Genomic DNA, 16,610 nt, shown 5'->3' with positions numbered 1-16,610 from the left:
GAAAATAAAGGCCAATAGAAGATTTTTATTAGGATGTTGAATAACAGAGTTGGAAGGGATTTTTGTGGTCTTTTAGTCCAATCCCCTGCTCAAACAGGACACCCTATACCAGGGGTCAGCAACCTTAAACACTCAAAGAGCCACAAAGGTCCTAACTGGAAGCCCCCATTCAATTCTGGAGCCGACTGGAAGTCCGGTTCCCCCATCATAGTCTCCTCCTAGAGCAGCGTCTTTTTTCCTCTGCTGACCGGAAGTCCGGTTCCTTCACCATAGAGTCTCCTCCTAGTGCAGCATCCTTTTTCCTCTACCTGTCCTAACTGAAAGCTCTATCAATTGTGGAACTAACCAGCAACAGAGAGCCACAGCAGAGGGATGAAAGAGACACATGCGGCTCCAGAGCCGTGGGTTGCTGACCCCTGCCCTATACTATTTCAGACAAATGGTTGTCCAATCTCTTCTTTAAAATCTCCAGTGTTGGAGCACCTAAAAATTCTGGATGCAAGTCATTCCACTGATTAATTGTTCTAACTGTCAAGAAATTTCTCCTTAGTTCTAGGTTGGTTCTCTCCTTGATTACTTTCCATCCATTGCTTCTTATCCCGCCTTCAGGTGATTTGAAGAATAGCTTGATCCCCTCTTTTTTGTGGCAGCCTCTGAGATATTGGAACACTGCTATCATATCACCTCTTTTCATTAAACTAGACATACCTGCAACCCTGCAACCGTTCTTCATATGTTTTATGAAGAAACCCTCATTATCTTTGTTGCTCTTCTTTGCAGAAGGTGTTTTTTCTTTCCTCCAGCATGCAATTTTATAAGACTAATTTCCAGGCTAAGTAGCAGTTCCAGTGTATACTTCCGTGTATGCTTGTGAAGTTGTTTGAGAGAGAAAGAATGGGATTATTTGTTAGGCTCTTGGCAGAGAAAGAAAGTGTTAAACATAAATCATATGCTCAACACTAACTTTTGCTCTAAAGACTGCACTGAAACGTTGATAATAACTGCCTCTTTTCTCGCTGTTCTCTATCAAACCTTTTCCAATATATGCCATTGCCTTGCCTCTGAGCCTCCTCAGACATTAAGGTGCCTCCCCTCCCCATTAAATCAAATCAAAATCTAGAAGCTAAAAGATACTGGACTAAAATCCAGTATTCAGCACATGGCTGGAAAAAATGACAAGAAAACACATAGATTTTAAACCAGAAATTTTTTTATTAGACATTGTGCCAGAAATATACAATAGAGAATTGAAATATTTGATTGTGAATGTATTAACAGCAGTTAGAATTGTGTTTGCTAAAAATTGGAAAAATGAGAAAATACCAACACAAGATGAAGTTATTAAGAAAATCATGGAATGTGCTGAAATGAGTAAATTGACATTTGAAATTAGAGAACAAGAAGATAAACAATATTATAAGATATGGGATTTATTTTATCAATGGCTAGATAATAAAACATGGAAATGAAATATGAAATATAAAATGAATGTTATAATATAATATTTGAAAATATTTTTAATGAAATGATAAAGCCATAGTTAAATCAGATAATTAGTTAATTATGAATAGGGGGAGGAAGCACAAAAGACTTGTAACTGACCGACACACTGTTTGCAATTGTAATGGATGATGGATTTATATTTTATGTTTTGTTTAAAAATAAAAAAATAAATAAATAAAAAATCAAATCAAATCACTTCTTCTGTTTAGAGTCTCTGAGGACAAAACGAATTCTTTAGCAGTTTTTGAATGGATAATTTAACGTCCTGATTTCTCAAGGTATAAATCAAAGGGTTCAGCAGAGGGGTTATGAAGACAAAAACGGTTGAGAGCCATGTGTCTTGACCTAGCGAGGAAGCTGCCTTAGGTCTCAAATACACAAAACAAGCACAACTGAAGTGGGTGATCACCACAGTGAGATGGGAAGCACAGGTGGAAAACATTTTTTTTCTTCCCAAACTGGAGGAGATCCTTAGAATAGCAGAAATAATATAGGCGTATGAAACAGAGATCAATAGGACTGTGCCCAGCAAAACAACAGCACATAAAAGGACTACCACCAGATGAGTCAGGTAAGTATCAATACAAGTCAGGTTCAGCATAGGTGAAATGTCACAGAAAAAATGTTGGATTTCTTTTGGCCCACAAAAAGGCAACCTGAATATAAGGATGCAAATAACTAGAGAGATATAGCATCCTGCTAGACATGATGCAGCTACTAGTTTGATGCAAACCTTTTTCTCCATCAGTACCTGGTACTGAAGTGGGTAGCAAATGGCTGCATACCGATCATAAGACATAGCAACTAACAGGAAACAATTGTTGGCTCCCAAACTAAAAAAGCAAAACATCTGCATGGCACATCCAACAAAGGAAATGGACTGTCTGCCAGTCAACAGAATGAAAAGAAGTTTGGGGACAGTGACAAAGGTGGTACAGGTTTCTGACACAGATAATGCAAAAAGTAAAAAGTACATTGGACAATGTAGAGTCCGGTCGAGCAATATGACTGACATGATAATGATGTTGAAGGTCAGGATGGTGCCATAGGTAAGGGAGAAAATCACAAAAAGTAAAGTTGGTTTCTTTCCAAGGATGGAAAAGCCCACCAAGAGAAAATCATTCATGGAGCTGTCGTTACTATTTTTCATACCAGATGTAAAATTGTCCAGATTGTCAAGAAAAAGGTGGGGAAGATATTTATAAGTCATAAGATGATCCTCCGATCATCTCAAATGAAACTAAATTTGATCTTTGCTTCAGTTTAGGGTTTTCATAGAAAAGGCAAGCATGCATGAAACAGGCAATCCACTATATGTCAGCAAGGACATCAGGTAAAATAGCTTTCCTGGCCTATAATGTGGACAAATAATAATGTAAGGTAAAATAATGTAACACTCTGAGCAACATTCAGATGATAGCTAATGCCATTTCACCTGCATTCTTAATATTTCCTCTTCATGTAGCTGCTAGTCCTAAGTATCCATGTGTAACATTCTTGCTTCAGTTAAATATGCAAAAAATAAATAATATTATCATAGACACAATCTTTCCCCCAGCTGAAGTTTAGAGGCATTCTAAAAAAACAACAACTTGATGAGGCTGAGTCCAACTTCTACTAATTTCTTTCTTTTCAGGCTTTTAAAATATAAATCTGGTGACAGAATGATGCTTCGTACTGATTGCCATCAGTGCCACAAACCTTCATCCTGAAAAGATCCCTGGTTCTCCACTGTTTCTCTATCAGGTTTTATGAAAGAACTCTTCTCAATTTGTTAATGACATTTTTGACTTGATCACAGAAGCAGGGATAAAAGTGGCGGATCCAGCCACTAGAGCATATTAGAGGCTGATGCAGATATATCCAAGCTATCCTCAAAGCTTCATTTACAACAAATCCGTATTCAGTTTTATTAAGATTCACAGAGATACTGATTTACTCTGGGCATATATTCCCCTGATAACATAAGTGATTCACATTAGGAAAAAGCAATTTATCTTTAGAAGCGTGAAGACTTTTTCTTTGTTGGGCAAAATACTACAGTGTATTCCCTTGGTTTCTCCTTGTTAAATGAGTAAAAGAGTTGAGCCTCCCTCCCAGTATAGCAAATAAGCCTTTTTAGGAAGCAGAATTATAGATGCTATAAACTAAAGGAACCAGAACCAATGTTTTGTTTATTGAAAAGATGCATTCAGTCCCAAGGCTTTGACAACAAACATAGGACAAGCAAATAACAAACCAAATAAAATATCAGTGATACAATGAAACATTAAAATTAACAATCTCTATCAAGCCAAAACAGCTCTTTCTCAAAAACAGGCTCCAGTTTAGCTTCATTGTGACTGGAAACAGAGTGCTTTGGAGCATTGCAGAACACAAATGCACAACTTTTCTGCAATCCTCAAAGCTGCTGCATCTTTTCCTGCGACCACACAGCAGGAGCAGAGAGCAGCCGTGCAACCTAGGAAAACCCTCTAGCAACCACTTCTAAGAGATTGCAGAAAAGTGCTGCATTTTATGCCTGTGTGCGCGCTCTAAGCCATTTTTGCAGAATGTCTCTGAAGTATTGCACAGCTCCTGGATGTGAGGATTAAAGCAAGAGCTGGAAATTCTGAACAACTAAGCCCTTGGCAAGGGAGGGTGAGACTCCTTGCTTCATTGCACTTGCCATCTTTTAACTTCAATGTTTTATTCTTATTTCTTTCTTGTCAGATACTTAGAATTTTTTTGAGAGTCTGATGGCGTACAAATTTAATAAATAATAATAATTCTGCGATGATACCTTTAATACCATCTAACAGCAACATCTGCCTATCCCTGATCTGTCCCCGTACCCACACACACACAAACACAGCCAGCCGAGGGTTAAGGAAACACTTTGGAACGCACCCAGGTCTTATCTCCCACTTGGCAGCGATAGACACACCGTCTGCCAAATGCCTTTATTTTCACAAACAGAAAGATAAGGTACTTAACGTGCAAAAAGTCCAAGCAGAAATAATATTTCTCTCCGCAGTTCCGGACGAGGCTTTAGTGACTATCCAAGGTTTACTTTTGTTCGTCACAAGGATCACTGACCACTACCCTCTATTATATTGTCTCTGGGGTGTGGTCCAGTGACTCAGTTCTAATCCCTAGCACGCCTCCTAAACTGCTGCAAACGTTTATCACGCCTTCGGAGGCGTGCGTCCAGGAATGATGTTTCTTCATCACTCTGATCTGAGCCAGCTGTCTCCCTACTGATCTCCTCTCCCTCGGCCAGCACCTAAGACAATGCCAGAGGGGAGGGGCCTGGAGAGGGAGGCCTGGCTGACTCCTCTTCCTCATGCTCGGAGCTTTCTTCCTCCGATGGGACAGGCTCAGAGGGCGGGGCCACAACAATCCCAGGTTGTTGGGAAAGACTTGATAGGTGGATAAAATGTCAAATCCAGGCTAAACATCTGGTTGAGTGTGTGATCAGGAAAAAAAAATCAACTGCAGATCCTTGTAGGTCACATGAAACACGTATAGCATATACATATCAAGTGTACAGGATTGTAATTCTGTATGGCTACTATGCTCATTTAAATACTTGTATTTAAAGCAGCAACCAATAATGTTTTAAAAAGACAGCTTAATAATGTTCCATTTTACTTGCTCCAAAACTGCTCAAAATAGACTTTTGCTTGCTATGTTCATTATATTTAAATTTTTCAAAAAACAGAGAAACAAAACAAGCCCTAGAAAGTCGGGCTATGAATGTTCTAGGGTTATCTATAATCAATAGTGACAAAATTGGGGTTCAGGTTACTCCATTAGTTTCGTTAATCATCAAGAGTTAATAAATAGGTTTTCTGAAATCATAGCGTTATCATTTTGGGAGAGGGTTCATGACCAGCTAAAGATATGCACTGGGTGGACCAATAAATCGTCAAAACTATTGAGTCTCAAGTGATATAGAATTCCTGCTGTCCAGATCTTCGGGAAAATGCTGGTATATCACCCTGCATGATTTTTCCTGTTCTCAAAATGCTACAATATTGTATATATTTATGTGGGCATAAGCTGCAATGGAATAAAAATGGCTTCAAGACTGCACTGTAAGTAGTGGCTTGTGAGACCTGACAAGCAATATTACTTGATGTTAATTTCCTCTGAATCTCCACTGATTCAAAACTTGTATTTCTGCCTAGGAAATTCTGTAATTTCCCCAAGTATTTTAAATCACTAACATAGACATACGTGATCTGTTAGGGCAGCAGTTCTATATTCATTTAGAAGGACCAACTACTTCTTACTATAAACATGACTGGAGTTGGGTTTGTCTTTGGCTGCCATGACTTCTTTTCTTTTTCTTATTGTAAGTTTTTTATTTGGTTTTATCCCCATGTGTGACATCACAACTGTGAGATGGGTGAGCTGTATACATTGATTAAACAAATAACCATAAACAGATTTGTGTGTTCACTTTGCTTGTGTGAAGAATGAGATTCAAGTGTTTCATTTTGACTGCTTTCTTATCTCCATTGTTTCAGAAGAAGGGTGTGGAATGAAAGAATCAGTTGCTGGAGATAACTCATAGGAACGAATATGTAGTTTTAATTATTTTAAAATCATTTATTTTTCCCTATTTTGACAGATGGGAGACATCATCATAAATTATAAGTGGTGGATAAAGAAAAGGGGGTGGAAATCAAAGGAGGAGGCAACCTTCCCTCCTTCTTTGTTATATGTAAACATTGTATATTTTATAAATTGGGTGTTTTAATCTGTGTTTCGGCCAAAATATTTAATAATTTTAAGGGACTTTTAATATTTGTATTATCTGTATTTTATCTTGGCTGTTCACCGCCCTGAGTCCTCCGGGAGTAGGGCGGTATAGAAATTTGATAAACAAACAAACAAACAAACAAACAAACAAACAAACAAATAAATAAATAAATAAATATATGCCTAGGCAGAATCTGCGAGCATAAGCAAAAGATTTGTAATTGGGATTTTCCACACCGATTGATTTTCAATTTGTCTTTTAATTAGGAGAATCGTATCTGTAGATTGAATAAACTAACAGTTTCCTTCCAATTTTGCATCGAGAGTCCCCCCCATAGGATTACAAAATGATTCTAAACCACCCCAGGGCAGCAAAAATCTTTATTCTTTTTGACAATTAATCATTTTCTTCAAGGCATTTTTTACCTCTTTGTTCCTCAAACTGTAGATCACTGGATTCAGCATGGGGACTATCAGCGTGTAGAACACAGCTGAGATCTTTTCTTGTTGCTGAATGTACACAGAGCTGAGTTGCAAATGGCTTAAACTAACTGGCCCGTAGAACATGGTGACTGCTGTTAGGTGGGAAGCACAGGTGGAAAAAGCTTTGTATCTATTCCCAGAAGAATGCATCTTTAGGATACTAGTCAAGATACATAGGTAGGAGATTATAATTATCAGGAGAGTAGAAAGAGCAATTATTCCAGAGAAGGTGACCAATATAACTTCATTAATATGAGTATCACTGCATGAAACTTTCAACATAGCTGGTGTATCACAGAAGAAGTGGTTAATTACACCTGGGGCACAGAACGACACCATAAGTAAGCCAGAAGTGTGGGTGAGGGAATTCACTATTCCCCCTAGGTATGAACCTGCTACTAGCAGGACATAGACCCTTTTGGTCATCATAGTGGTATAGAGCAATGGCTTACAAATGGCTACATAGCGGTCATATGCCATTACTGCAAGCAGAAAGCCCTCAGTACTCACAAAGACCACAAAAAAGCAATGTTGAGCGATGCATCCAGCGTATGAAATAGTTTTAAATTGTGCTAGATTCATCAAGAGCCTCGGTGCAAAGATGGAAGAGTAGCAGACATCAACGATAGACAGATTGCTGAGGAAGAAGTACATTGGGGTATGAAGCCGGGGACTGATTCTGATCAATACCACCATCCCCATGTTCCCAGCCAGGGTCAGAAAATAGATCAGGAAAAATATCATGAAGAGGGGCACTTCAAATGCCAGCTTGTCTGTTAGCCCAAGAAGAATGAATTCAGTGACCATGGTGTAATTGTTCATGATCAGTTAGAGGCAACCACCTGGAACTGCACCTGGAAAAACTGCAAAAAGAAAAGCCGTAGAACAATTATATTGGTCATATGCCATCACTGCAAGCAGGAAGCCCTCGGTACTCACAAAGACTACAAAAAAAGCAATATTGAGTGATCACGGTGGCATCACTTAACTCAGCTTTAAGCAACCAGCTTGGAATTGGCATCCTAGCAGAAAATTTGATTTTTAAGTGAGATACAGAATTTTTGGAAGATCCTGTTTGTGTGAGAGGTATTTTTCAAACGAAAATACCTCTCATAAAAATAGGTTGAATATGAGTGAAAAATGCTTGGTGGATGGAGAAGACTGCTTATGCAAAAGATCGTATTTTTCCCTTTCTCCTCCTGGAACTCTCACCCCTCAAAATGTCTTTCTAGTTATTCAGATGAACTACATATTGTTGATGGTGTCTTACATGATTGTAGTAGGAAACAGAAATTAACCCACAACTATGCAGAACAATTTTGCATTATTTCTTATACTGGCTGTATGCTTGTCCCCACTGCTCCCTTGAAAAACCACACAACTCACAATGTTGAGATGGTCCTTTTGAATCATTTGAAGAGGTTTTTCAAGAAAATCTTGGACAGCTGCAAGGAGAGGAGACAAAGGGAAAAATGCAAGGCATAAGTTGCCCTTTGTTCAAAGAGCATAGGATACAATTTAGGCAGTTTCCCTAATGGAATTGGCAATTTTTCTAAAGGATTGTTCCCATCCCTGCATGGTTTTTGTGTGGGGAAAAATGAAAATCACCTGAAGATTTTAACTGCAGTTGCTTTTAGCATTGTAGCTACATCAAGTTAAGACATAGTATAAATGATTAATGATTACCTGGATCCTTTGAGTATTGGGCAGCTTCAGCTTCCTCAGCTTCTTTTGAAGATTTGTCCTTCGTTGTAGGTTTATCAGATGCATTGTTTGAAGTGTTTTTTTCTGATTAACATTAACATATTGTTACACATTAAGAAGATTAATTAAATGATATAAATCGTTCCAGTCATTTCAACTGAATTACATCTCCCCCCCAATCCCAAATAAATTATGTCTGGAAATAAATTCAGTTTCAGATCTTTATTGTCGGTGCACAACATATGTACAATGAGATTGTAAAGAAGAGCAGGAGAGAGGGTAAGAAGGGGAGGAAGAAGAGAGAAGAGGGGAAAGAGGAAAGGAAGTAGGACAGAAAGGAGAAGAGGAATGAGGAAAGAAGAAAGAAGAAAGAAAGGAGGAGGAAGAAGGGAAGGGAAAAAGGAAAGGTTGTAGTAAAACAAAAGAAGGAAATGGTAAAAGAGCAGATCCGAACAATTAATTAATTAATTACCTAATGGGAGTTAAAGAAGAAGATGAATGAACAATGTATAAGGATGGATAAAAGACTGTACATTTAAACATGTTGATAAAAAATAAAAAATTTTATTTAAAAACTTTTTTCCAAAAAAAAAAGAGATTGTAAATCCTAAATCACTACTCTGTTGCTGTGTGAGTCAAAGAGGATTCTGGGATCCAAATGAAAATATATGCGCTAAGGAAGCAAGTAAAAATGCTCAGAGATTTTGGTCCTCATTAAGTTTTCCTGAGGTTCCTGTACAGAAATAGAATTGCATAAACTATTAATGGAGCAGATGGACTCCTTTATGTAGGGCCTACACCTCTCAGATAGACTGTTGAATACTTGAATGCTAACTAAAGTAAAATAAACTAATTTTTAAGCACTTTCAGAAGGATCACGTGAGCAGAATAACTTTTAGAAAAGGCTCATTACTGAAGGTGACCAAACAAACAACCATAGAGTGAGGGTGCAAATTTGGAGAACAGAGATTGCAGAAGAAGATGGCTTTAGTGGATGCCTTATGGCTAACACAATCTTCTGCCTGAATTTGTTAAATGTAATTATAACCCATTGCATAAAGTGATCTAGACTGTGTAGCATTTGTATTCCAAAGTGGTAGGGTCAAGAACAGTATTCTCTTTTCTTTCTAAGTGTTCCTCTTCCCCATTTCCAGAATAAATATATCATATTTCTACTTATTCCAGTACCCTCTCTCTTTTTTTTCCAAATTGGTCTCTAAGTTTAATTCACGACAGAAAGAGGAAAGCTTAAAAAAGCATTTGCAGGATTTACCAGATGCAGAACAGTTAAAAATCCTTTCTAATTTGGTTCTGAAAATTATTCCTTTTGCATAAAAAAAAACTCTTAACTCTTAAGAATAAGAAAATAAATACCAACCTTTGCAAAGGTCGCCTTGGGCATTTGCAACAGCCAAAATGATATTCATTTCAGCTTTTAGATGCTATTTGCTGCCACACAAACAATATTTTTAATTGAAAATCCCAGTAGCTTTGCTGGATTTTTCAGTTTCTGCTCATAGGCATCGGATTCATCTTCATAGACTATTATGCTGAAAATATTCAATTACTTTTTCTCTAGGTTCTTGTATTTCACAGCACTATAAGCAATGTAAAGGCAATCCAGAAATAATTTTTATCACTAACACTATCCCGAATGAATGTAAGAAGCCAATTGACTTTGACCTTGGAGGGACTGCATCACTTTTCAGTATAGATTTATATAGGAGAGGCGAGTTGGTCCCAGACTTGATGATTTAGGATAGAAAGACATCTATTCCTTTAAATAAGCTGAACCAATATCATCCCTGAAGTAACTTCATCTTCAGAGTCTTAAGGGAAACAATTTCAGGCTATCTTCTTGGGAGCTTTAATGTTATACTACTTTTAAATTATTCATAATTGATGCTTCTTTTTTGTTAAATAGAAAAACAATACAATTTCCTAGTATCTAATTACTTTCATTTTTGCCCCATTCTGAGGGACTCTCTGTGCCAGATCAATGAAGAAAAGTAACACCACTGTTCCAAAACCTGATACTGTACAATAGTATGGTTTCTATAATATGGATTGCAAGTGTTTTTGTGTGTGAAAGACAATGGGTAATGTAAAGGAATAAATTTGTATGAAATTTGTGCATGAAATAAGATTGTAGTTCACTTGGATTTTGTGCAATCTAGATAAAAGTTGGATTTATGCAGATCCTCAGAGATTCCCAACTGGGTTCCATCTGAAGCCATCATCAAAATGATAGTCACACCCATCTGATATTGCAATGACAAAACTAATATTGTTTGACATCACCAAATGTGCAAAAACACAAATCCAAGCTATGGATTTTCATATGCCCTCAGTATTTTTACATGAAATTTAGCTAATGCTACCATCAAAACACATGCAGCATTGATCTTCATGGAGTGAGCCACAATCATCACACACTCTAAAGAACCGAAATGGATTCAGAGTCGGAAAGGTGATCCAGAACCCTTGGATCACACACCACCACTTAAATAAAATTCATTATTTTGCTCTGCAAGCACAGGGAAAGACACAATTTCTTTATGGTGTTGCCAACAAATGTGATATGAGTCTACACATTTTCTCCTCAGAATTTGGATTACTAAATCCTAATATCCAATAATGTTTTAAGGAATCCTCTAAAAGCCTTGTAAGAATGCATTAAGCTTGGCTTGGATCAATCTTTTAAATTCTTCTGATCTTATCTTCTTTTGATTGTGATTCGGCTCCATGACATAATATGATAAATGGTGGACTGGCAGAAGTGGCGGCAGCAGGGGATGGAGAGAGGGGATGGCTTCATGCGTGCTCACACATCACTTCCACAGCCTGATCCGAACAGGCTGCGGTCTGGCACTCGGCCACAGCCCAGAGGTTGGAGACCCCTGATGTGGAGAACAGTGGGTGCCAATCCAATACAAATGCTCTTGGTAATATTTCTTTCTGCTTTAAGTCACTCCATTTTTTTACTTCTTTGGAACAGATTTGCAGATGTTTAAAAGAAAAAAAAAACAAGAACTCAGATTCTATTGAAATGTGGAGCCTCTCCTTAAAATTTTTGCTTTTCAGTATAAACCAGAAAAATTTTCCGAGCTTGGTATCAGAAGTAACTCAATGAAGACAATAAGGTAAATAGGCCACCATGCTTCTCTAATCTCAGAACTGCAAATTTAATTACAATCCTCCAATCCAATTTAGTAGAGAGTCTAGATCAAGTGTGTCAAACTGGATTTCTTCGAAGGCTGGATCAGCATTGTAGTTCTCCTCCACGGGCTGGTGGGGGCAGGAGCAGGGTGGGAGACGGGACGGATACCTCCTGCAGCACCCTGCCGGCCAAAATGGGGCACGCAGAGGCCACACGAGGTCGCCATGTGGCCCATTTTTGGCCAGCAGAGTGCTGCAGGAGGCTATGAAGGCCGAAAATGGGCCACAGGAGGGCTGCACGCAGCCTCCCCTCAGCCCATTTTGGCCGGCAGAGGCACGGTGGGCTGGTCCTTTGATATTTCTAGATTTAAGCACCCTGCGGCCTGGATCCAGCCCACGGGCCTTGAGTTTGACACCCCTGGTCTAGATGGTGTGAAGACTGCAGCATATGAGAGACCATGATAACTACAATGGGGAGGAGAAGAAGATAGTTAGCAATACTGAGGAACATTTTTTTAAAGTAATTTCTCGGTTTATTTATATATGATTTTATTCAATGAGATACAAGCTGTCTATTATGAAAAGGCAATTGCATTGGATATTCTTCATTACAGTGCAAACACTTGTTTTCAGAGAGAACCTTTTCTTCCTTGGAAAAGTGTGTAGAGAGGAAAACACCCTTTCATACTGTCATTAGATCCATATCTTCAAAATGCATTTCCAAGAACCAGAGATCTCTGCTAACAGAAGTTTCTGTGTGGGTGGGAGCTATTAAGGTGGAATATTGGAAACTTTCAAAAGAGAGAATAAAATTGTGCATTGTTCATGTGAGTGTGTGTATGATTGGGAGGAGGGCAGAAGGAAAACTAAGTGAGATTTAAAATTATTGAGCGGCTATAAAGAGGTTTCCTTTCTCCTTTAAGTTACTTTAAGCAAAATCAAGGACCAGGGAAGAGCGTTTGCCAATCCTGCTGTTTGCCTTGCAAATAAGGGCCAGAAATTCCTCTGGAAAAGATACTTTATCAAATTTATATCACTTGATGTGATTTTTATTTTAAGGTATATTTAGCAGATGGAAGAATTGCCAGGATTCTATTAATAATCTACATTAAGAAATTCTTTGTTAAGACTTTATATTTTTTTTCTGAAATATAGTCATTTTTGTTTGTTTACTCTGAAGATAAAGTAAAAGAGATATTTATTGGGAGCCCAGTTCTCTTCCAAACACTTTTTTCACGGCATATTTTACATCCTTATTCCTCAAACTATAGATCAATGGATTCAACAGAGGTATTATTACTGTGTAAAACACAGATGCTGTTTTGTCAGTGTCAAGGGAATAGCTAGAAGTGGGTCGGAAGTACATGAAGAGAATAGTTCCATGATATATGGCCACTGCTGTGAGATGGGATGAACAGGTAGAAAATGCTTTATGCCTCCCTTCTGTGGAGTGAATCCTTAGAACTGCAGCAATAATGAATATATAAGAGGCAATAATGATCAGCAAGGTGCTCATTTCAAACAAACTGCCAAAAATGAATATTAGCATCTCATTCATAGAGACGTCATTGCAAGCCAGTTTCAAAAGCGGGGTGACATCACAAAAAAAGTGATTGATGCTCCTGGAGCCACAAAAGGACAACCTTAACAAACCACAAGTGTGAATCATAGAGTTCACAACTCCCCATAGATACGAGCCAGCTATCAATCCAGTACAAAGCCTCTTAGTCATCAGCGAAGTGTAGAGCAAAGGCTGGCAGATGGCCACATAACGATCATATGCCATTGCAGCCAATAGAAAGAACTCAGTTGTGGCAAATATTGCAAAGAAACAATACTGTGTGATACAAGAAGCATAAGATATGGTTTTCTTTTCCACTAAAAAGGTTACCAGCATTATAGGTGTGATGGTGGTGGAATAACAGGCATCTAAAAAGGATAGGCTGCTAATAAAGAAGTACATGGGGATATGCAACTGGGGAACAATCCAAATTAACAAAATCATCCCAAGATTCCCCAGCAGAGTGGCAATATAGATGATTAAAAATGTTGCAAAGAGCAATTGCCGCATTTCCAGGTGTTCTGTGAGTCCAAAAAGAATGAAGTTGGTCACCAAAGTGTAATTTGTTCCAGGTATTGGCTTCATTCCCTTTTTCCTGTGGGGGGACGGGGGGACACAAGAAAAATGTTTCTTAAAAAAATACAAGTTATAGAAGTCTGAGCAAGTAGCCTCAATTTCCCATTTCTCCTGAACGTAGGGTTTGTGATGAGAGAGTGTTTAATTGATGAATTAGGGTGGGGAAAGGAGATTGTAGTTTTCCTCTTTTTACCTCTTTGCTATGCCTTTATTCTGCTTGCAAAAAGAGGGATCTTATTTTTTTGAAGAGGACATCTTTGAGAGAACATTTTCATTTTGACTCTGGCAACAACAGTCAAAAGGGCAAGACAATTATTTTAATTTTGGAATTATTTTGCCTGTAACATATACCCTAAATGTTTCTTTTAATTTATTTTTGATTTTCCAATAAATAGATTTGTCGAAGTATATTTTCACTGACAATGAGATTATGTTTAAACTATACTTTTTTGTTTCAGAAGTTAAAGTGATCACGCAGTGATTTCTGCAGATATTATAAATACCAGTAATAAATGTTCATACAGCTGGCTTTACTAACAGAACTGAATGGTTGATATATTGTACAGTGTTTTTGTTGTTGGAGATAATTAAAAATTCTCTAGATTGCAAAAACAATGTCCACAAAGTTCCTTCAGTACATGTGATGAAGCTTATTATGCTCCATGTGGACTTCATCAATTGCCTTCACACCTAACTCTGAAACTGAAGAACAACAGTTTCCTCAGACCTGTGGGGTGATCATCTCACTAAAACCATACATAGAAATGCTCAAATTACATTATGGTATAGAAAGATGAACTGCCCTGAAACAGAAAAGTGTTATGAGTGATATTTTCAAGATCAAAGTTTCTCTTTGGTGGTCTGACTGTCAGAGGTAATTTAGGCACATAGACAATTACAGAAGAAATGGCGGGAAAGTTTAAATGTCTTAGAATCACCTGCAAACTGGAATGTAGTTTTGAAAGAAAGATATGTCAAATAAGCCAAAGCAGATAGACAAGTGTGTGTGTGTGTGTGTGTGTGTGTGTGTGTGTGTGTGTGTGTGTGTGTTATTCTAGGAGAAGCTGTTGGAATGTGAGGTAACAGTATAGAAGATGGAGGAGAGGAAGCAGCGACTAAGAGAGCCATAACAGTCAAAAGATGCAAAGACTGGGAAGGAATTTATGGCACCAGAAACCAGAGGAGGAATCTGCAAAGAGAGAGACCAAGGCGAATACCAGCTAGAGATTGTAGATGGTGCAAAGCAGGAGGTTCAGGTATTGGAACTGGACCAAGCAAGTAAAGAAGGATGAACCTTGATATATTCATGGTTAGGCAGACAGGAGATGTTTCTAGCATTCTTAAGGTTTTGGTAAATCCATGAAGGGGGAAAGAAGAAACTAGCTGCTAAAAGTTTTGTATTACCAAGGAAAGGAGTGGAGTAGAGGTTTGATTCTACTCCTTTGACATTTAGTTAAAATTCTTTTAATATCCTCTAGAGTTACTCATTGTTAGTGTACATACTTAGGTATATACTTGATTCTCTCTCTCCCTCTACCCCCCTCATGCAAACACACACAGACACATATGATTAGCATTATTGTAATATCTAAAATTATATCATAATAAACAGCTCTGTATTCACTTGTTAGTGGTGTCTATGTTTCTGGCTTTGTTCCTATCCATACTCAACCTGTTTCAGAAGAAATCTAAGCTTCTCTGGAAATATTATTATTATTACTGCAAATATTAATATCAAGTTAATAAGTCAAATAAATCTGCATACTCAGTAATGTATGGAAACTGTTGCAGATATAATGTTTATAAATTCTTGTGTGAGTGGGCTTCTTGGTATATGTGTGATGTGGGAATAATTAAATATAAAGATTTGACTGATACGTTAGCCAAGAGACATAATAAAATCACATTTATTTGAGAAAATATAAACATAGTTAAGAAAAGAGAGATGAACTTGAAAACCCATATACATTTTCTTGTAATCTCCAAAAGCAATCAAATTAAACTAGTTCCTAAAGGAAGTCGTATCTGAGACATTTACACCATTTGTGAGTTCTAAACAGAATAAGCTTGCTCATCTCCAACTATTTATTTTTGCATTGTGTAATATCTCCCGTTACTTTTGCAATCCAATATTTATTCATTTAGAAACTTGTACAGTGCATATGTTATATAAAATAATCCTAAGAAGCTCACGTTAATATTAAATAAAAAAAGAATAAATAAAGCAAAATCAACCCCATGACACCACATATTAGAAGCACATCACATCACATAGATTCCTCCTGCCCTTACATTTCCTGGGCTACGTAGTCCAGTGCCTGGGTGGTGAGGCAGATCTTTTCAGCCCTCCGACAGAATAAGGTTGGAATTCCTTGGAATTCCTGGGTGAAAGCATCAAGGCACAATTGTTTAGGCACAAATTATCCTACTTTGGGCATATGATGTGAAGATCCAGCTGTCCGGAGAAGGCTGTAATGCTGGGAAAGGTGGAAGGAAAGAAAAAAAGTACAATCAGCAGTAAGATGGATGGATCAGTGGGGGGTTGCTCCTGGTTCGCACCGGTTCGCAAGAACCGGTAGTAAAAATTTGTAGTAGTTCAGAGAACCGATAATAACATTGGCTGGCCACGCCCCTGAACTGGTCCCCAGCCCGGTCACCACTCACTTACCCCGCCCACCTCATCAGAGGATTTTAAAAAAAACTTTTAAAAGCATTTTTTCTACAACCTTTTTGGCTGAAAAAATGCTTTTAAAAGTTAAAAAAAAAGCCTCTGATGATCACGCAGCTCAGCTGGGATCATCAGAGGCTTTTAAAAGCATTTTCTTCTGCAACCTCTTTGGCCGAAGAGGTTATAGGAAAAAAAAATGCCTTTAAA

General features: G+C 37.9%; 3 protein-coding genes across 4 annotated transcripts in view; all 3 read right to left on the bottom strand.

Annotated features, from left to right (window-relative positions):
* Positions 1 to 1,708: 1,708 nt before the first annotated feature.
* Positions 1,709 to 2,653, bottom strand: LOC117667202 (olfactory receptor 10K1-like). Its single transcript, XM_034420415.2, has one exon. It carries the CDS (start codon positions 2,651 to 2,653, stop codon positions 1,709 to 1,711), a length of 945 nt encoding a protein of 314 aa, XP_034276306.2.
* Positions 2,654 to 6,615: 3,962 nt separating this feature from the next.
* On the bottom strand, positions 6,616 to 7,592 carry LOC117667231 (olfactory receptor 5J3-like). The gene has a single exon (XM_034420439.3). It carries the CDS (start codon positions 7,555 to 7,557, stop codon positions 6,634 to 6,636), a length of 924 nt encoding a protein of 307 aa, XP_034276330.1. The 5' UTR covers positions 7,558 to 7,592; the 3' UTR covers positions 6,616 to 6,633.
* A 4,536-nt stretch (positions 7,593 to 12,128) lies between these two features.
* LOC117667160 (olfactory receptor 5J3-like) overlaps positions 12,129 to 16,610 on the bottom strand; it is a 36,154-nt gene continuing 31,672 nt past the window's right edge. For both annotated transcript variants that reach the window (XM_087881583.1, XM_034420374.2), the window contains exons 2-3: positions 16,028 to 16,212; positions 12,129 to 13,754 (exon numbers count right to left, since the gene is read on the bottom strand). In XM_087881583.1, coding sequence (XP_087737709.1) covers positions 12,797 to 13,754; positions 16,028 to 16,029 — 960 coding nt within the window. In that variant the 5' untranslated portion in view covers positions 16,030 to 16,212 and the 3' untranslated portion in view covers positions 12,129 to 12,796. The remainder of the gene's footprint in view (positions 13,755 to 16,027; positions 16,213 to 16,610) is intronic.

Source organism: Pantherophis guttatus, chromosome 1 (genome assembly GCF_059756535.1).
Source record: "Pantherophis guttatus breed Tessera chromosome 1, ASM5975653v1, whole genome shotgun sequence".
NCBI classification, from domain to species: domain Eukaryota; kingdom Metazoa; phylum Chordata; class Lepidosauria; order Squamata; family Colubridae; genus Pantherophis; species Pantherophis guttatus.
The sequence above is the reverse complement of the archived record's forward strand: the minus strand, read 5'-3'. Positions and strand labels throughout refer to the sequence as shown.